The sequence below is a fragment of the Prionailurus bengalensis genome, chromosome D1 (genome assembly GCF_016509475.1).
Source record: "Prionailurus bengalensis isolate Pbe53 chromosome D1, Fcat_Pben_1.1_paternal_pri, whole genome shotgun sequence".
Taxonomy (NCBI): domain Eukaryota; kingdom Metazoa; phylum Chordata; class Mammalia; order Carnivora; family Felidae; genus Prionailurus; species Prionailurus bengalensis.
Genome location: NC_057346.1, coordinates 107,185,447 through 107,206,147, shown reverse-complemented (window position 1 = coordinate 107,206,147; position 20,701 = coordinate 107,185,447). Strand labels below are relative to the sequence as shown.

Sequence of the window (20,701 nt, the reverse complement as noted above, 5' to 3'; positions counted from 1 at the left end):
CAGCTGCCAGACCCTGGGCCAGACAGAGGGCTTCAGCCACATTCAACCACCAGCCCCACGGGAGGGAGCCAGGCCCGGCTACCAGGCGAGGAAGAATGGAGACACCCCCCACCCCCCGCCCCAAGCTCTGGCCACCATAGACCCCTGAGGAGCCTCCAAAGTCAGGTCTTGTTTCCTTACTATGATGGGCCAAGTCCCTTTTCCCTTTGGGACCTGCCTGGGCCCTTTCCGTTGCCCCACTATGGTGGACCCAGCCCCAGGAGGACAGCCAAAAGCCAAGAGGCTCTGGGCTTGGGGAGACCTTCCCAGGAAGCAACCTGGGCTCTGCTGACCCTGTGTGTCTGCTCAGGGCGACCAGGGACTTCCCCACCGAACCTCGCTGCCCCCCACCACCCCCTGCCACCATCAGGCCCGTGTTGCCAATGTCCACGACCAGGCCCCTTGGCCCCAGCTGTGTGGCTGGCACTGCCCTGTGCATGCAGCATGTGTGACCACGTGGCTGAGCACAGGGATACTCACAGCCACAAACACACACACACACACACACACACACACAGACGCACCCAAGCTCACACAGCTGCGCCTTACACTCCGACCTCGAGACACCCATCCCTACAGACACCCCTATGCCCACACCTCTGGACACACGCCACACATATGGCCCCAGGCCTCTACATGCCCCTGGGTATGTCCTCCTGTAGCCACGCGTAAATCTGTGGACACACCCCCCCCGAACCCCACATCCTTACGCATTTATACACACACGGTTCCACATGCTTGTGCTCGCACCTGGCACGCCCTCTCCCTGTGCTTCCACACCTACCCACACACCCACACAGAGCCCGTATGCACACTTCCCTCTCCCTGGCCAGGCGCCTCGCCGCAGCTCTGGTTCATGCTGCCCAGCGCCGTGGCCTTCCCCGAGCTCATGGACCACATGGGCAGCAAGGGCCCCTTCCGGTTCCTGAACCTAGTCTTGTTGGCCTCCCCATCCTGGGCCTGGCCAACCAAACCCGCTGCAGACCTTCACAGCGACCACACCTGCCTACCACTGTCGCCCACCCCCCAACGCCTCCACGGGGCCCTTGGTGTTCCCTAAGGGCCCAGATGGGAAGCCCGAGACCTGCCTCTGTTTCACATATCCGCCCAACGCCAGCCTGCCCAACGACACCCAAGGGGGGCACCGAGCCATGCCTGGACGACTGGGCCTATGACCCCAGCACCACGGACTCCATTGTCACTGAGGCATGTCCACGGGCGACCCTCCTTCCTCCACCCACAGCGCGCAACCCACACCTGCCATGCTCAGGGACGGGAGAACAGGCGAGGCTCTAGTCAGGGCACTGGGAGGACAGGGCGCTGGGCAGGCAGAGAGGAAGGACCTGGGTGCCGAAGCACGCGAACCAAAAAGTGTCGTTTCTTCACATTCAGAGCGCAAGCATCTCTCCAACAGGCAGCCCCTTCTGTGGCAGGGACAGCACTAAGGTCTGAGGATACAAAACTGCCCTGTGCCTGCTACCAAAGGGTCCGCAGCCCTGTGGGGTAACATCAGTTAATCAAAGTAGCACCGAAAGAAATTACAACTTCAAAGGACTTAGGGCTGTGACCTCAGACTATGGTCCGGTCCCTTAGGGCTGGGTGTGGGGACCGGGGGACAGGCCCTGGAGAAAGCTTCCCTGAGGAAGTGACTTTGAAGCTAAGAATGTCCAGCAAGAGTTAGCCAGGCAGCGAGGGACGGGAGGAAAATCGCATCTTGTGCAAAGGTCCCAAGATGGGAGGGAGTGTGGGGGAGGGAGCGGACCGTGCGGAAAGTTGAAAATGCCTGAGCAGACCCCCAAATCATCTCATCTGCTCCCGGTTACTGCCATTCATCCAGCCCTTTACTTATTCCCTGAGTCTTCCCCCTGCCACCTGCTGGAATCACAGAGGAAAATCAGGCTCTCGAATGAACTGACGGGCCAGCCGGGAGACCATGGAAGGAAGAAAGGAGGAGGGAGAAACGGGAAACCAGATCCTTTATTGAGGATCTACAAACAGGCAGGCTTTGCAGGCATTGTGATTTTCACCATGATGTTCTGTTGAAGGTGATTTTTTTTAATGTTTATTTCTTTTTTCGGGGGGCGGGGAGAGGGGCAGAGAGAGAGGGGGACAGAGGAGAGAGCCCCATGCGGGGCTCAAACTCACAATAGGTGAGATCAGGACCTGAGCCCAAGTCCACGTTACCGACTGAGCCACCCAGGTGCCCCTTGTTGAAGGTGATTTTTACCTCCTTCTACAGATCAAAACAATGAAAACTCAGAGAAGGGGAGTGAAGGTCCAGTATCACACAACTGGTCAGTTTTAGAACCGGAATTTAAAGCTAACACCCATAAGAGGCACAGGGGGATACATGTTTATGGCAGTTCAAAAGAGGGAGGAACCACAGGATTCTAGGGAGCCTTCCTGGAGGGCATAGCATCTGAACAATGAACAGAGACCAGTGTTTTCATTCTCCCCTCAGGGACCAGGAGCCCCTCAAGGGCAGGATGTTGCTTTTGCCTCATTAGGAGAGGTGCATTTCAAAGTCTTTACTCTGAGCCAGTCCTGCTGGAGGCTGTGCTGTGCTGTGCTGTGTGGGGGGTGGGGGGATGAGAGAGAGAGAGAGAGAGAGAGAGAGAGTGTGTCTTGGAATCCCAGGAGACAGCGTTCTAGAGCGGGAAGTATTATAGTGTCTCCAGTTCACGTACAAGGAAACTCAAGCGCAGCCTGGTTCCACAACTTTCCCAGGATTGCATACGCTTAGGACCGGGCAGAGGTAGGATTTGAAGCCAAGACTATCTACGTTCATAGTCTGCATAACCGCTTTTCATGAGTTTAATAAATATTTATTTATCTATAAAGCACTTAACTATGTGCCAGGCACTGTTCTAAGTGCTTTATAAATATTAACACCTTTCACCTTGCCGACAACCCTATAAGGTAGTTAGTATTAGAACGGGAGAACTGACGCATGGGGGTTGCGGAGCTTGTTCAAGTTCACACCACTGGGACACGGAAAATTCAGGAATCTAAACACCGGCACCTGGCTCCAGAGCTGTGCGCCTACCTGTTACACTTGCCAACTCTCCTATCCCCTGGATTGTATTTCCTCTGTCTCCCTTGCTCTTTCTCCCCAGTGCCAAGCTCACGAAACGCATCCAACATTTACTCACAACCACATGCGTGATGTTGAGAACACAGAGTCAAAGTGCACCTGCTCCCTGCTTGCCCTCCAGGAGCCCATCTGTCGTGAGGAGACAGACCCACCCCTCAAGGACCACTGACCGTGACACGCAAGCTCCCTGACGCTGGGATTTCCAGCTGCTTTGCTGGATCCCCGGCAGCTAGAACAGGGACCGGCACAGAGGAGGCATTCTGAAGTATTTGTGGAGTATTTGTGTGCATGAGCTCTATGCACTCTGAGTGCTCTGGGAGCCCAGCATAGGGACATCTAATCAGCCCGGAGGGGGGCCCAACTGGAGTTAGCAGGTGTGCCCCAGGCCAAAGCACCAGTGGAATCAAATGCACAGTCACAAGAGCAGGATGAGAACAAAACATCCCTCGGCGAGAGACAGAGGAAGGCTGGAGGGGCGAGCAATGGGGAATGGAGGTCACCAGATATGGGGCTGGAGAAGAGGAGGGCCTGGCTTGGATGCTAGACGAAAGTGTAGCGTCTGTCCCCAGACACTAGGGAGCCATCGAGTGGTGTTGAGCAAGAGAGTGGTACGCTCAGATCACCCTGTAAGAATGGTCACTCTGACGGCAGGGCAGGGAGTGGCTCGTGGAGAGTTTTAGTCCAGGGGCAGACAGACCCGTTAGCAGGTTGACACAGGGATCCAGGGAAAAGATGATAAACAGAAGGGACCGTTGGAATAGACACCAGAGAGTTTGGGGAGTCAGAATCTGGAGAACTTGGAGACCGAATGGACGTGACGGTGAGAGATGGGGAGGAAGTCAAAGGTACCTCGATACCTGTAAAGAAGTTTCCAGATGTCCGGATGACTTGCTGTACACCGGGTCCCTGGGAAGTCAGAGAGGAGTGAGAGTCACCATCCACATCCTCCAGGGACACAGAACCTAGCTGGAGAGGTGACAGTCCTTCAGGGAGCCATAGATAACAATCATCAATTACTGTGTGCTCACCCCATGCCAGAAGCTTCTAAGAACTTTGCTCACATGCACTCGTTTAATCCTTATAACGATGCTTAGGTTCGCATCTTTATTGTCCCGTTTTTACAGATGGGGAAACCAAGGGACAGGTCCCACATTTCATAAATGGTGGAGCTGGGAGTCGAACCCGGGCAGGCAGGCTCCTTAGGACTGCATGAGCCCACCCACAATCTCTGTGTCCGCTGTGGCCCCAGGAGGCTGTTGTTCACAGATCCGACTTTCCCCCAGCATGGGGAAGGTGTTTTTCTAACCCATCTTTACCGGTACCAGGCTAGGCGCATAATAAGTGCTCAGATAACGCTGAATGAAAGCCATGCCCCATCAGAGCCTGGCAGGAGTGACTCAGACATTGCTTCCTCCCCAGGGTGCACCTCAGACTCCAGGGAGCCTGGCCAGGAGCAAAGGTTGCAGGTCTTGTACCCGGTCAAGCATCACTTCACCAGTGTGGGCTGGCCAAGTTCCCAGACTCCATTCCAGCACCTGGGGGCATGGGAATCTGCGTCCCAGCAAACACGGGGTTCACCAGCCCTCAAGGTACCGTACCCTTTTCCGGGTCAGGTGTGGCTCATGCCTGGCTCCCTGAATTCTCAGCTGTGAGAACCCAGAGAAGGGGTCCCTGCCCAGCCAGGCAAGTGTCAGTGGCCAGACCCAGCCAGACAGTAACACGAACACAGCAATTTTCTGATTGTGGCAAATTCATGCTCCGCCTGCTTGGGGCGGGGTGGAGCGGGATTCAGGTCCCCATGCGGCAGAGGCAAAGCGATGGCTGGGCCTCACCTTACAGGTGGGTCTCCAGAGGGGAGGCAGGGTCTGCGGGTGCCGCCCCGCCCCCACCCCAGCAGCCGGTGGTCAGAAAGGCGGAGCATCTGGCAACCGCCTCAGTCCACGTGACCCTAGTTAGCTTCTGCAAGGGGTCCTTCCCGCAGATGGACAGCATGTGATCGTGAGCCAGGATCCAGCAACAGAGTTCACATCCTCACTCTGCCCTTCACTAGGAATGTCATGAGGCCAGAAGTCTTGGTTTCCTCATCCGTAAAAGGGAGGAAAAGAGCCAAGTGTGACCATTCAAGGAAAGCATTAGCACAGGGCACAGCCCCTGGGGAGCCTTCAGCTAATGTCAGTGGCTGCTGTGGCTGCTGTTGTCACAGTTATGGTGAATAGACATGCCCTGAGGGACGTCTGGGCGGCTCAGTGGGTTAAGCGTCTGACTCTTGATTTTGGCTCAGGTCATGATTTCAGTTTCGTGAGTTTGAGCCCCGCGTCGGGCTCTGTGCTGACAGTGCCTGTTTGGGATTCTCTCTCTCTCTCTCTCTCTCTCTCTCTCTCTCTCTCTCTGTCCCTCCCCCACTCATATGCTCTGTCTCTTTCAAAATAAATACATAAACTTAAAAAAAAATAGACATGTCCTGAGAACTGAGAGGGTTGTCCCCAGCAGAAGAATAGGGGGACCCCCAGTAACAGGGGAGTCAGCTGTCACGGCTCTTCCCAGCTCACCTGGGCCCTATGGCTTTGCCACACTCCCCAGCTTCCACCTAGCCCTCCTCTCATGGGAACAGCAAGCCTGAATGCAGGTCCCACCTCCACCCCCCCAGAGCCAGTGACCTGGGGAGTCAGCTCCCCTCTCCACCTCAGCTGTAGAACAGGATAATAAGGAGCTTCCCCCCTTCCCCACCCCCAGAGAAGGCACAGATGGCAGGTGACAGTGACGTGAGAGAGCACAGCACAGGGTCCAGGGTCCAGGGAAGTTCCCCTCCCCCTCTGATCCCCTAAGCTTTCCTGGCAGGGGTGACCACACATTCCTTTCTCTGAGTTCAGCAGAGACAAGGCTGGAATTTTTCAGAAAGAGCTTTACTAGGACATTAAGAGGAAACAATGGCCTTTCTTTCAAGTCTGGAGAGTGTGGGGAGCATGGATTGAGGGCTCCGAGATGGCCCCCAGCCGTAGCCCACAGCTCCCACGTCACTGAATCTCAGCCCTGTGGGTGCCCAGCTCACCCGTCTGAGGGTCCTAAAACCCACCCTGCAGCCCTTAGAGGCCCGAGTTGGCTTGGACGAACAAGCCCTTCCCCCCCGCCCCCACCCCTGTGATTCCCCTCTGGGCCTTGAACTTTCCTGTTCTGTGCCTAGGGCCCGAACGACTGACAACATTTCTAGAATAAGGAGATGATGGCAAATACAAAAGCAGAGAGGAACACACAGCACGGAGCTGTTACGGAATCCGGCAATAGCGTAACCCGACTAAAGCTGCAGACCCCACGTGGCTCAGCCTACGTCTGGAGTCAAAGAAGAAGGAGCAATAAATCACGCTCTCTCAACACCTTGAAGTACAATCGAATCTTCAGCTATAGGTTTTCTTAACAAGGGCTCCTCAAGGGGTTTGCACAGCTCACCACACAGAAGCATGCCAAAAATGTCTCTAAGTATCTTTCCCTTCCCCCCACCCCCAAATTCCAGGATGCCTTTATTTATTTTTTTTTCTTTTCAGATTTTTATTTAAATTCTAGTTAGTTAACATACAGTGCAGTGTTGGTTTCAGGAGTAGAATTCAACGATTCGTCAGTTACATACACCACCCAGTGCTCGTTACAAATGCCCTCCTTAATGCCCATCCAGGATGCCTTTAAAAATCGCTCCAATTCTTAGGGCACCTGGGTGGCCCAGTTGGTTAAGTGTCCGACTTCAGCTGGGGTCGTGATCTTGCAGTTCATGAGTTCAAGCCCCGCGTCAGGTTCTGTGCTGACAGAGCCTGGAGCCTGCTTCAGATTCTATGTCTCCCTCTCTCTCTGCCCCTCTCCCATTCGTGCTGTCTCTCTCAAAAACAAACATCAGAAAACTTTGTGTTTTAATCTCTCCAATTCTCTCTGTTCCTGGTTCTCTCACTGACATGCTCTTCCACTCCCAATCTCTCTCCTATCACCACCCACCAAGCCCACAGGTCTTTCAAACATACAAGAAGAATCACACAGCGTATCTGTTTCCTAGAATTTCTATAATGGAGACTAGAAGTCCAAAATCAAGGTGCAGGGATGCCCTCTCCCAAGGCTCTAGGAAGGAATACTTTCTTGCCTCTTCCAGTTTCTGGTGGCTGACCGTGATCCCTGGCTTACACATGCGTCACTCCAGTCTCTGCCACCATGGTCACATGATGTTCTCCCTACGTGTCTGTATCTTCTCTTTTTATAAGAACGCCAGTCCTGTTGGGTTAAGGGCCCATACCTACCCCAGTATGACCTCATCTTAACTAATTTTATCTGCCACAATGCTATTTGTCAAATAAGGTCACATGCTGAGGTACTGGGGTTAGTATTCAACCTATCTTTTTGGGGGGAGGGGGGACACAATTCAAACCATTGTGATCGCATATCTCAGGTCTGAGCCCCGTGGATTTGCACTGACCTGCAGGGCCACATTTTTATCATCCGTTCTGATGAGCTTTATTAGCCATGAAGTCTCTGGGGGCAACTTAGAGTCATTTGAAGTCCAAGATGTTTTTCATAGCTCACCACAAAGCACCTTCTTCTGAGCGTTAAACCTTCATGTTACCATTCCCTAGTTAGTAGACACTTTGCCATAGAGGTTTCTCCAGTCCGATTGTGAAGTTTTTCCAGTTCCTCGTGCTCACACGCGGTTATAGATCCTACGTACACAGCCTAGGCCCTCTCCATCCTGACATACGCCCATTGTGGTGAAGTGAACAGCCTCCCACATAGTATCTGGAGTGCGAACCCCATGACCTCTCATTAGGCATCAGTATGTCTTAACCACTAAGGTTCTCCATTTCTCTGCTCTTTCTGTGGAAGGCTCACTCCTTCAATCCCACGAGCATTTACTGAATGCCAGGCACGGTGCTAGGCAATGGGAGTACCGTCATGAGCAAAACAGACTAGACGTTCTACCCTCATCAAGATGCTAATCTTGGGGCGCCTGGGTGGCTCAGTCGGTTAAGCGGCCGACTTCAGCTCAGGGCGTGATCTCGCGGTCCGTGAGTTCGAGCCCCACGTCGGGCTCTGTGCTGACTGCCCGGAGCCTGCTTTGGATTCTGTGTCTCCCTCTCTCTCTGCTCCTCCCCTGCCCATGCTCTGTCTCTCCCTGTCTCTCAAAAATAAATAAACACTAAAAAGGTAAAAAAAAAAAAAAAAGAAGAAGAAGACCAAGTACAGTGGAGTATATGGGGAGATAGTAGCAGAAAATGACAGCAGAGAGATAACAGGGATAAATCTGGGAGCAGCTTCTGCAGGGACTTGTGGGCCATTTGGAAGGATTTGGACATGTTTCAATCATTTTTTTAAGTAGGCTCCACACCGAGCACGGAGCCCAGTATGGGGCTTGAACTCATGACCCGGAGATCAAGACCTGAGCTGAGATCAAGAGTAGGATGCTTAACCAACTGAGCCAGGCAGGCGCCCCAGGGCATGTTTTAAACATGACTCAAAGTCCATTTTAGGAATGGTATTTCCTGTAAATTACTTCAATTTTCGGGTAGAAACTAGCTTGTGACAGTTATGCTGATGCCTACAGTGACCACAAGTACCATGGTAGAAACCAAGACTCAGCAGATCTGGTCTCAGTGGAGAAGGGCAGACAGCCTTAAGCTAATCCAAATGGGTCTGACATTGACCCTCTCGTGGTCTAAACAGAATGCTTTCTTTTTTTTTTTTTTTTTAATGTTTATGTATTTATTTATTTTGAGAGAGAGAGAGAGAGAGAGAGAGAGAGAACACAAGCAGGGGAGGTGCAGAGAGGGAGGGAAAGAGAACCCCAAGCAGGCTCTACACTGTCAGTGCAGAGTCTGACGTGGGGCTCAAACTCAGGCACTGCAAGATCACGACCTGAGCCGAAATCAAGAGTCCGACACTTAACTGACTGAGCCACCCGGGTGCCCCAAGACAGAATGGTTTCTTAAGGCACTAAATAACCTGGAGGTTGGGGGGAGGGGAAATCGAATTTCCATTTTCCACTTCTTGTGGGATGTATTAGGATGGGCTACGTCGCCATAACAAAAGAGTCCACGATAATTCAATGGCTTATACCGTATAGAAGTGGTTCTTCTTCTCATGCAATAGCTCTGAGGTGGGAACTACAGGTTGGGGGGGGGGTGGCTCTGCTCCATAGGGTCGTTCAGGGACCCAGAGGGATAGCGGCTTTTGCCATCTTCGACACGCGGCTCCCAGAGTTGCTCTCATTGTCAGGAGACAGGAAGGGAGAAAACACGCAGGTCCAGGCCAAAGATTCTCTCTTAATCAAATGAGATGGAAGTAACAAGCATGGCTTCCACTCACCTTCCATTGTCAAGAACTGCATGGCCCCACTCAACTACTGGGTCACCTGAAATGTACTGTTTACTATGGAAGGGGGGTGGGGCAGTGCATGGATTTAGGGGGACAGTAGGTCTTTCCTTTAGATTTTCCTAAAGGAGCTTTCCATAGCATGCCACGAAGTACCAAAAGCCTCTCTAGACACCCACTGGCCCCTCCTCACACCCCCTCACTTCCTCCTTTACCCTTTTCCCTCCTACATCACCACACAAGTACTGCACGGGCTCCCTTCTCGGCCAGAAGAACCCGCTGGGTTTGCTGGCCATGCTGGGCCACGTGGAGACATCCTGCGGACCTGGGGTCTTCGTCCAGCCCCATCCCCCTCACTTCCAGCAGAGGGAAATGGAAAGGGCTCCCTGGGATGTGTGGTTTTTCCCCCACACTATTTCACGTCCAAAACATTCTTGTGAGGCATTTTTGGCCAATGACATTCTCCACTTCATTACACAAGTAATTCAGGATAGCTGGGCAAAGGGTGCGTGTTGGGGATTAGCAGGAGATTAGCCCAGACAGGTGGGCAGGGGCCAGAGCATGAGGGCTTTATACATCTGTGTTAATAGAGCTTTCTCTTTATCCACAGGGCAGGAGGGAGCCAGTGCGTGCCTTAGGCAAGACAGGAACCTCATTGAGTGGTTTTAGAAAGTCATTCTGGTTAGCAGGGGAAGAACGGTGAGGAGGAACGGAAATCCAAGGCTGCAAGGCCTGTCTGAAGATCAATGCAGTAATCACTTCTGGGCCTCAGTTTCCTCATCTGTAGAACAGGGATGATAATGGCAGTAACGCCCCACCATAAGGTTGTCGTGAGGACTGAAGATGTTAAAACATGGAAAGTGCGTACTTAGGGACGGTGCCTGGTGCATTTTAAGCCCGCCATAAACACTGGCTGCTATCATTACTCTTGCACTAAGACAGTAGTGGTGGAAATAGAAGATTCCAGGATGGAATGACGGTATAGCGGAGAGGGATGAGGCAAAGGAGGGTTCCCAGCCACTGAGATTGTGACCCGGCATGGAGTGGGTGACAAGTCTCATTGAGGTCACCGTGAGACACCACCCAGGTAGAATTTCCAAGAAGGCAACTGAATCTACTGTCTCGAGGCCAGAAGAGAGGTTTGGGCTGAAGATATGGATTGGAGTCTTCCTCATAAAACAGAAATGGAAGCCATAGGAGCAGGTGACATTTCCTGGGGAGAGCGGATAAAAAGGAAAATCCAGGAAGAGCCCTGGAGAATCTGGAAGGGGTAGAGAGCAAGGAGCCCACGAGGAGCCGGGTGCGACTGCGACAGCCAAGTCGACTCTAGAAGCTTCCGACAGGCCACACATGCTGGGAGAGAAATTATCATCACACATCACGGGTTAGGGACCCCAAAGCCTAGGCCAGGCTGAAAGCAGAAATAACTCTTGGGATGAGGGGGCCAGGCTCAGGGAAGTCAGGTGTGGGTGGGCGCTGTGGGGCACAGGCTGAGGGGGGCTGGCACGGCTGGTCTGGCCCGAGCCAGGCTGGACCACCTTTCTCTTGTGAAGTGGGACTTGGCGGGCGTCTCCAGCAAACTCAAGGAGGTGGCCCAGTCTCTCTTCGCGGCAGGCACAGTGATTGGGGGGATCGTGCCGGGAAATCTATCTGACAGGTGAGACACTGCCTATGGGGACATCCCACCTCAGTCTGACCACCCACGCACCCTCGAAGAGCCAAAGAAAGCTGGGAGAGACAGGAATCATGGTCCCTCCCGTGTGACCTTGGGCACGTCCCAAGCCCTTCCAGGCCACGGCCTTCTCTCTGCCCCAAAGCCCTTGCAGCTTGCGTCTCCCCACCTCTTCAGACCCTGGGGGAAACCCTCAAGGTCCTCAGGCACCATGTAATGGCTGTGTGGCAGTGGAGAGGGGGCACGTGGACTGTTTGGAGACGAGAAGTCCTTTGACCTCTGTTCAGGCCACCAAGCGGGGGGTAGAGGTGATCACTCATTAACTCAAACGTGGAATTGCAAACCTGTCCCCCCAAAATAGCAGTTACCAGAAAGGTTCTGTCTGAAGAGGGAGTTCCGTGCCCTGCCTGGCCCTTTGGGAGGGGAGGGGAGAGGGGAGGCACCCAACCCTTTGCCCTGAGACCTGCAGAGTCACTGTCTCAGCTAGCTCACCCGCCTCGGCTAACTCAGCCCTTGCCAAACCTTGCTACCGGTTTGGCCGCAAGCTGACCCTGACCAGCAGCTACCTGCTGCTGGCGGCCAGTGGTCCCTGTGCAGCCTTCAGCCCCAACCTCCACGTCGACATGATCTTCAGCTTCCTGAGTGGCTGCAGCACACAGGCATGGCCCTGAGCCCCGTTATCTTGAGTGAGCCACATGGGAAGGGGGAACAGGTGTTGGGGGGGGGGGGCAGCCCGAAGCCAAGAGAGTGAAGTCTGGGCCAGGCTCAACACAGGCTCCCTATGACCTTGGTCAAGTAAGGTGCTGCTCCTCCCAGGATCTCAGAGCACCCCCCCCCACCCCACCCCCAGCATAACAACAACAGCCACTATCAATACAGAGAACTCCCCCTGGGCCTGACACTCTGGTAGGCACCTGACCCATTCAGTCCACGCCCACAAGTAGGTGACACTGTTGTCCTAATTTTATAGATAAGGACATTGAGGCAAAACAGGGGAAGTCATTTGGCTCTGGAGAGGCAGTCGAGGGTGTGGGCTCGGGGGAGCGCCTGGCTGGCTCAGTCAGGACAGCCTGCAACTCTCGATCTCAAAGTTGTAAGTTCGAGCCTCACGTTGGGTGTAGAGATTACTTAAAAAAAAAAATTTTTTTTTTAAAGGCAGGGGGGCACCTGGGTGGCTCAGTCGGTTAAGCGTCCGACTTTAGCTCAGGTCATCATCTCATGGTTTGTGGGTTTGAGCCCTATGCTGGCCTCTGTGCTGACAGCTCAGAGCCTGGAGTCTGCTTCCGATTCTGTGTCTCCCTCTCTCTCTGCCCCTCCCTGGCTCGTTCGTTCTCTCTCTCTTTCTCTCTCTCAAAAATGAATAAACATTAAAAAAAATTAAAGAAGAAAAAGAAGAGTGTGATCTTAGAAGTCAGACAGACCTAAGTTTGAGTCCTGCCTTCTTTTTTTTTTTTTAATGTTTATTTATTTCTGAGAGAGAGAGGCAGCGTATGAGCGGAGGAGGGGCAGAGAGAGAGAGGAAGACACAGAATCTGAAGCAGGCTCCAGGCTCTGAGCTGTCAGCACAGAGCCTGGCACGGGGCTCGAACCCACGAACCTCGAGATATGACCTGAGCTGAAGTCGGACGCTTAACTGACTGGGCCACTCAGTGCCCCGAGTCCTGCCTTCTTGAGCCTCAGTCACAGCATCTGTAAAATCGGAGGGATGAACCCTTAGGATCAGAGTCAGATCAAGCAGCTGATAGGGGGTGGGCAGGAGCTGGTGCCCCTTCACAGGGAGGTGCCCAAGGCCCAGCAGGATTCTAATCTGGTCCTTGGGATCCTCCTGCAGGTGTCGAGCGTGTGTCCATCCAGACGCGGGCCATCATATCAACTTTACTTGGTTACTTCTATACCGGCGGCCCATTCTTTCTGACGGGTCTTGCCTATCCCATCCGCCAGTGGCTCTGGCTACAGTTAACCGTGTCCATTCCCTTCTTCGCCTTCTTCCTGTCGTCATGGTATGTGGCCCCCACCTCTTCATCTCCTTCTTTATGCTTGCCAGGGCCAAACAGAGGGAGCCCACGCTTGGCCAAGCCGGCTGACTCGGTCCCAGGACACCCCTGTCCCAGAGTCAGGAAGGGCATTCCAGGGAGGAGGAGGAGGAGGAATTAATGCACAAAGGCATGCTGCATGGGCTGGTGTCTGGAGGGCATCCAGGGGCTGCCTGCGCTGGAGGAAGGGCGTACGTTGAGATGGACGGTATGGTGCCAGGCCATAAAGGACACAGAAAGAAGAGCAGCCTCAGCTTCATGTGAGGGACAGAGAATGCCTCTAGACATGTTTGTGGTGCAGAAAGTCCTGACCAAGCTCCTGTGTGTGACACAACAGCACACAAGGACCAACCCAAGTGGGAGGGGATGAGAGACCGAGGGGACACGACCGTGCGGGTGAGAGGAGCCTCACGGACGAGTCTGAGAGGCATTCTGAAGGAAAAAATCCACAGAGTTGGGGACCGTCTTGGACTTGGGGTTTTACGGATTCTTTTATGGAAAGAAAAGCTTAAACCTGGGACCCCGGAGAATTGGGGTGTCTGGGTCAGAGACGCCAAAGAGGTCAAGAGCTCACTATCAGTATGTCAAACATAAGAACACGTCGAAGACAGGAACTGAGTCTCCGAAATGCAGCTGGGGCCAAAGAACAGGAAATGATGAATGAGTTCGGGAAAAGGAATGACATCTTGGAGCGACCCTTTATTGAGCACTTACTGCGTGCAAGGCCCTGTTCTAGGCATCGCCCTATGTCACCCCGATCCTCGTGGCATCTCTGTGTGAAGGAGACGTGACTGTCCTGTTTTACAGACGAGGAAACTGAGGCTCAGAGAAGTGAAGCAATCCCCTAGGGTTACACAAAAAGACACAGAACTGATATGGGTTTCCATTTGAAAATGAGAATAGAATCTCCTGGAGGGGGCGGGACAATCTTGCGGGAAGAGAGGGGTGGGCAGAGGGTCCAGGGCGGAGCCAGGGCATGTCCACAGGCTGGGATGGGAGCAGAGAAGGAGCAGAGAGTAGGGGAGGCAAAATAAGGGTGGATGGTCAGCAGGATACAGTCGAGAGTTCAGGCCTCCTCGCTCTGTGACTTGGGGCAAGCCTCACCCACTCTGAGCCTCAAGATTTTCCTAGGCAAACTGGAGATAATAATGCCCGTCACCCAGGGTTACGTGGGCCTGGTTCACAGGAAGGCTCACGGACTGGAGGCCACAGTTACTATTCTCGGGGCGAGGAGAATGGAGTCTAGATCCTGGCTGTGGTGTTTGGGAGCAGGACTTTGCTCAGAGCAGAGCCATGGAGGCCGCCAGGGCAGAAACCAGACAGGGTAGTACTGAGCCCGAGAGGCCACCGCTGTCAGCTGGGCCGATGGTCTGAGGCAGGTTGATCAGTGTCTGCTCCCCCAGGACCTTGCTGGAGCCGGATCCTAGGTGCCTGTGGAGGCCACAACCACGGCTGATCCCACCTCAGACCAGACTTTTTTTTTGGCGGGGGGAGCCAGGGAACGGGTGGTGGCAGAAGGGGAAGGAGAGAGAGAATCTTAAGCGGGCTCCACGCCGGGCGCCACGATCGTGAGATCATGGCCCGAGTAGAAATCAAGTGTCGGACGCTTAACCGACTGAGCCACCCAGGCGTCCCCAGGCCAGACTTTAAAAAAAAAAAAAATTTTTTTTTATGTTTTTATTTTATTTTGAGAGAGAGAGCGTGTGAGTCGGGGAGGGGCAGAGAGAGAGGGAGACACAGAACCCGAAGCAAGATTCAGGCTTCAAGCTGTCGGCACAGAGCCCGATGTGGGGCTTGAACTGATGGCCTGTGAGATCGTGACCTGAGCCAAAGCCGGAGGCCCAACCGACTGAGCCACCCGGGTGCCTCCCCCTGAGACCAGATGTTTTTAAAACATCATTCCTCACATCTCCCCACACCTCTGCCTCCGCTCGTCTTCTCTTACTGACACTCAGGGTCTGCTCGGTGCAAACCAACCCCCAAAAGTACAGCCCGGAGGTGGGGACAGTGAGGTTGTCTGCCCACCTGCCAATCTCAAGACCCCATGCGGTTCTCATGCTACAGCAGAATCCCCCCTTTGCAGGCAGAATCCAAGGGTCCTCAATTCCATTTCCTAGGCTCCAACCCTACCCTGAGCCACCTTCCCAAGCTGCCCCAGGACTGTCTCCCTGCCCCCTTCTTCACCCTGGAAGGCGGCCCAGAGAAGAACAGGGAGGTGGATGTCCAGGACCCTCCAGCTGTCTACCCTTGAACACGCTGTCCCTTCCCCAGGACCCACCTGACTTGGCCTAGGCCCAAGGATCCTGGCTAAGGAAAACACCCAGCAATAACAAGTGGCCCAGGTAGGGGGCAGAGGAAAGGCTCCTCTGGAAGGGGGAAAAGAGAATCCCAGAATTTGTGCTGGCTGCAGGCAGTCCAGGTGCAAAGCCTGGCCAAGTTTAAATTCCATGAAATCTGCAGCGAAACAGCTTGGGTTTCTGGACCTCCTACCCCTTGGCCCTGGCTGTTGATGTTTTTCCAGTGCCTAAAAAAAAAAAAAGGAAAGGAAAAGAAAAAGAAAGAGAAAAAGAAAAAAAGAAAAAGAAAAAGCTTCCGGCATCGGGGGGAGCCACTGTGAGTTGATTCTGGAACCCAGGTGGATATCAGAGTCTGTACATTGGATGGTCCCATCTGGAAAGTTCTCAAAGGCTCTGAAAATACTCTGGCAGGTTGCTGCCCTCAATGGCAAGAAGGAAGAGGAAGAAAAACTCACTGTGGAGGTGAGAACCGAGAGGGATTATGGCATGGAGCAGGAACCCTCCTTTGCCTCTGTTTCCCTGCTCACGAGCTAACATCACATTGAATGTCCCAAGCAAACTTCTCTAGAGGCACCAGGCCTGCACCTCCCTCTCTCCTTCTTCCTGCCCACCAGCTGGTCACTAATGGCACCCTTCCCTTACCTCTTCCCCAAGGAGCTCAAACGCAGCCTGCAGAAGGAGATCTCCTTGGCCAAGGCCAAGTACAGCGTAGCTGACCTCTTCCGGACACCCGACCTGTGCCGTGTGACCTTCTGTCTTTCCCTGGCTTGGTAACCCACCACCCGTCCCTACCCACACCCTAGCACCTCTGCCAAACAAGGGTAATGAACAAGGCCTGTGGTGGCTTCACCTAAGGGGAAGGCCCAGGAGTCCAGAGACCCCCTTCCCTGGCTGCCCCAGCCCAGCCCCAACCCTGGAGATCTGCTCATGTCCCTGTCACACACCCAGGTCCAGCCATCAGGGTCTGCCTCCCTGTTGGGTCACGCCCACCCCGTCCACAAGGCAAATGCTCCAAACCCCTTCACAGCTCACAGCTCACAGCTCACATCGTGCCATGGCAATTTCCCCATTCTATGCCTCTCTGTCACTGCCTTCACAGGTCCAGCTCTGCCCTCTGGGACCCCACAGAGCAAGACTGGCCACCAGAGCTTGAAGACAGAAATCATATTTCTCCTTAGTCTTCTCTTTTTGTCTGACGATCTGCGGCTCCTTCAAAACCCTTTCTGTGACCTGGCTCTGAGGCCCTTCTCCATCCCTGCATGAATAGGGTCCAATTTGTCCAGGAACTTCAAAGGGGATGCCATGAGCCCCAGAGGGAAAGGGGAGGCATCGGACCCATGTGCACAGCTTGACTCTCACCTCTCCCATTCTAGATGTTAAACTCTTACCCGACGAAGGGAAGATCATTTACTACCTCCTTTGGTCTCCCAGAGTCCTGCCAGTCCTGATATTCTCTGGAGGCAATTATGGGACATCTTTGCCACCACACCCTAGATCACGCCCACATCAGGCATAACCAATCAGTCCCGGCGCTGAGCCCAGGCACAATCCCAGAGAGCTCAAAACAGCACTCAATCAGCCCTTACCAATCAGCTGCAGTTGGGATAAGAAACGAAACCATTCGTCCTCCTGGTGACCCAATGACCAGTGGGGGGAGAGACCCCTGTATGGCTGCTGGTGCCAACCCATCCCTCTCTGCCCCTCAGGTTTTCTACTGGTTTTGCCTACTACAGTTTGGCTATGAGTGTGGCAGAATTTGGAGTCAACCTCTGCTTCCTCCAGCTCATCTTTGGTGGGGTTGACTTCCCGGCTAAGTTCATCCACTTCCTCTCCATAAACCATCTGGGCCAACACAGCATCCTGGCCAGTGGTCTACTCCTGGCAGGAGGGTGCATCCTGGCTCTCATCTTTGTGTCCTCGGGTGAGAAGCTGGGGCTACATCAGAACCCTCTGAAAGAGGGCCAGCATGTCAGTGGACGTCACGGGCTGCCACGGGCTGGGAAGCGGGGTGCCAGGGACTCCAAATCTGCAGACTCTACCTCTAAATCTCTGTGTTACCTTAACCAGGTCCCTGCACTCTCTGGGGCTCAGGTCTCCCATCTAGAAAATAACTCAGTTGGGCTAGATGATATCGAAGCTCCTTTCTAGATCTGACTCAAACTGGGTAAAGTGTGGCTGTGTCTGGACAGTACGAGGAATTGCTCAGGGATCTGGCAAGCCCTCATCGCTACAGAGGACAAGCTGGCATGGGAAAACAACAGGGTTCAGTGCTCAGGGAAGCCCCCATCACCTACTCCACTGCGACCTTGGAAAAGCCACTTCTATATAGATGTTTGTGTGTTGATACGCCCATATCCTTCCAAAGGAACTTGAGATATTTTAGGACAAGAATATATACAACAAAATATGGGAGGAGGGAACCAGAGCCGGGGAAAAACACAAAGGCGGCAAGACAGCCTGTAAAGCACTAGAAATAGCCGAGGGACCATTACTCAGCTTTATATTTAGACCTGAGCTTTCCAGCAGCCAAAGCAAAAAGGGAGACAAAGTCGGCTGAGGAGTGAGAACACTCAGCACTCGGGTGCTCCTGAGCCCGAGGCCCATCACATTTTCTTCCGTCTGCAGATTCGCAGACCCTGAGGACAGCCCTGGCTGTGTTTGGGAAGGGGATGCTTGTCCAGCTCCTTCAGCTGCCTCTTCCTCTGTTTGATCGAGCTGTACCCCACGGTCATTCGGTAGGTGCAGGGCGTGGGGCTGGCCGAGCCAAAAGATACAGGGTCAGGTGGGATCGCAGCATCCTCTAGCCCCCTGCCCAGGGGCCCCCCACACAGGCTGCCAATCCCTACTCTGAACTCTCCCAGGCAAACAGGCATGAGCATTGGCAACTTGGGGGCCCACATGGGAAGCATGATGGCCCCGCCGGTGAAGATCACAGGGGAGTGGCAGCCCTTCATCCCCAAAGTCATATTTGGGACCATCACCTTCCTGGGAGGCAGGGCTGCCCTCTTCCTGCCTGAGACCCTCAATCAGCCCTTGCCGGAGACTATTGAAGACGTGGAAACCTGGTCAGTCCCTTGCTTCTGGTCCTCCTGGAACTCCTAGCTGGGGAAGCAGGTCCAGACCGGGGGCTTTTCCTGAGATCTCTTTCCTAGGTCCTGGCGGGCAAAGGAACCAAAGCGGGAACCAGAAATGGAAAAAACATCCCAGAAGATCCCTCTGGACCAGGCCTGGACCCCAGCTGAGGGCAACTGAGCCCCCCTTTCCCTGCCCTCCAGAAACTAATCCTTGCCAGGTCCTTGCCTGCCTCTGGGCTCTGAGGACACCTTTGGGGGGCCGCCGTGGGAGGGGGGGGGGGGCGGTGCTGAGCACATCCATGCTCCTGAACACAGTCTTCTGAAAGCTTGGTTGAGGGCATCGTCACCACACCGGAGCCCCCAGCCCTGGCCAGTTCAAAGATTCGGCCACAGGCCTTCCCACGCCCCACCCTTGCCCTCACCCTCCTTCAGCCCAGCCCTTCCCCACTGGCCACCTTCCCCCATTGTTCCAGTCCCCTTCCTCTGAGGTCCCCTGGGCTCCCTGGTTCAGTCCTAACAAAGACAGCTTCCTCTTCTTGCTCCCCACCCCCTTCTTCCATGGGAGGGTCCAATAAATGGCAATGAAGAACTCAAGCCATGCTTGCGGCTCAGGAATGGGCGTGGAAGGGAGAAGGGGGCAGGCCACCACGTGGACATGCGCACTGCTCTCCCCTGCATCCGTACTTGTGTGTAACACGTGGGTGTGGACACACAGGTACAGGCAAGCTGGGCTGATGTGAACCCGTGTTCGCACGTGGGGGACTGAGGCATGTATAGGCCAAGCCTACTCGAGACGCTGCAACGACACGCCGCAGGTGCATCGCTTAAACCACAAACGTGTCTTCCTCCCACTTCCGGAAGCTGGGAGGTCCGCGACGATCGAGGTGCTGGCAGCCTCAGTTCCTGATGGGAGCCCGCTTCCGGGCTTGTAGGCGGCCGCCTTCTCATTATGTCCTCACTTGGCCTGGGGAGAGAGTGAGAGGAAGCAAGGTCTCTGTTGTCCCTTCTTATGAGGATGCGAATCCCAACGTGATGCCCCACCCTCGTGACCTCATCTATCCCTAATCACCTTCCAAAGGCCCCCACCTGCAATTACCAGCACACCGGAAGTTAGAGCACCAACATTAAACGTGGGTGAGGACGCAATACAGTCCGCTGCAAGTCCTGGGCTTAGAAATGAGTGTGTGCGTGTACGTGTCCCAGCGCGAGTGTGGGCAGAGGACCGGAGCAGCCCAGAGCAGCTGCGGGCGGAAGCCCGCGCTCCTCCGGTCCCCATCCACCAGCCCTGCTCGCCGCAGGTCTCTGATCGGTGTCGCAGGCCCATGCCACCGGACGGTTCTGTCTCCTATTTAAGTGGGAAAACCGCAGACACAGCTGAAGGCTGTTGATGTCACCCCATGCTCCCCGAGTTCCCGCCAAGCACAGCAGAAGGTCATTCCTCCCAAATGGGGCTCCGCATCCAGCCCATCCAGCAGGCAGCCTTCCCCCTGGGATCTCCACCCATTCGCTCTCTTCCGGCTCTTTCTCATCACGGGTTAAATAAGCCCCAGCCTCTCCTATCTTACCAAAAACCAACCAAACCAACCAGCCCTCCTTGGAGCCATATCTCCCTCCAGGGGCCACACTGTCTCTCTCTCTCCCCTTCTGCAGCTAAACTTTGGAAAGGAGCTGGGTGCCGCCCTGGCTTGCACCTTCGAACCCTGTACATCTCCAGACTGCACTCTGACCCAGATGCAAGTAGATCAGAGGAAGCCAGTTGCAGACAAAGAACAAAGCAAGTGCACGAAGAAAAGGAGAAGAGATACAGGGGCCCAGATAAAAAGACTTGGTGAGACTATTTGCATTGATTCCTTTTTTTTTCTTTAATGTTTATTTATTTTTGACAGAGAGCAGGGAGCAGAGAGAGAATTTCAAGCAGGCTCCACACCGACAGTGCAGAGCCCGATGTGGGACTCGAACTCACAAACCGTGAGATCATGACCTGTGCTGGAATCAAGCTGGATGTTCAACCAACTGAGCCACCCAGGCGCCCCTATTTGAGTCTATCCTTAGTGGATTCCAAGTCCCAGGTCTTCCTCAGTCCTGGATGTGCTTTCTGACCCTGAGTTCTATAAAATATCCTGAATTTTCTGAATAGCTTTTGTTTTGTTTAA

The 20,701-nt window shown here is 54.1% G+C and overlaps 1 protein-coding gene across 1 annotated transcript; it reads left to right on the top strand.

Moving 5' to 3' along the window:
* Positions 1 to 895: 895 nt before the first annotated feature.
* SLC22A8 (solute carrier family 22 member 8) lies at positions 896 to 20,477 on the top strand. Its single transcript, XM_043582324.1, is given in 15 exon segments — positions 896 to 968; positions 971 to 1,006; positions 1,009 to 1,175; positions 1,177 to 1,245; positions 11,026 to 11,125; positions 11,673 to 11,795; positions 11,798 to 11,830; positions 12,976 to 13,144; positions 15,813 to 15,936; positions 16,129 to 16,244; positions 17,181 to 17,395; positions 18,100 to 18,140; positions 18,142 to 18,209; positions 18,336 to 18,539; positions 18,627 to 20,477. Coding segments are annotated over 15 exon segments (1,638 nt in total). The 3' UTR covers positions 18,727 to 20,477.
* Positions 20,478 to 20,701: the final 224 nt, after the last annotated feature.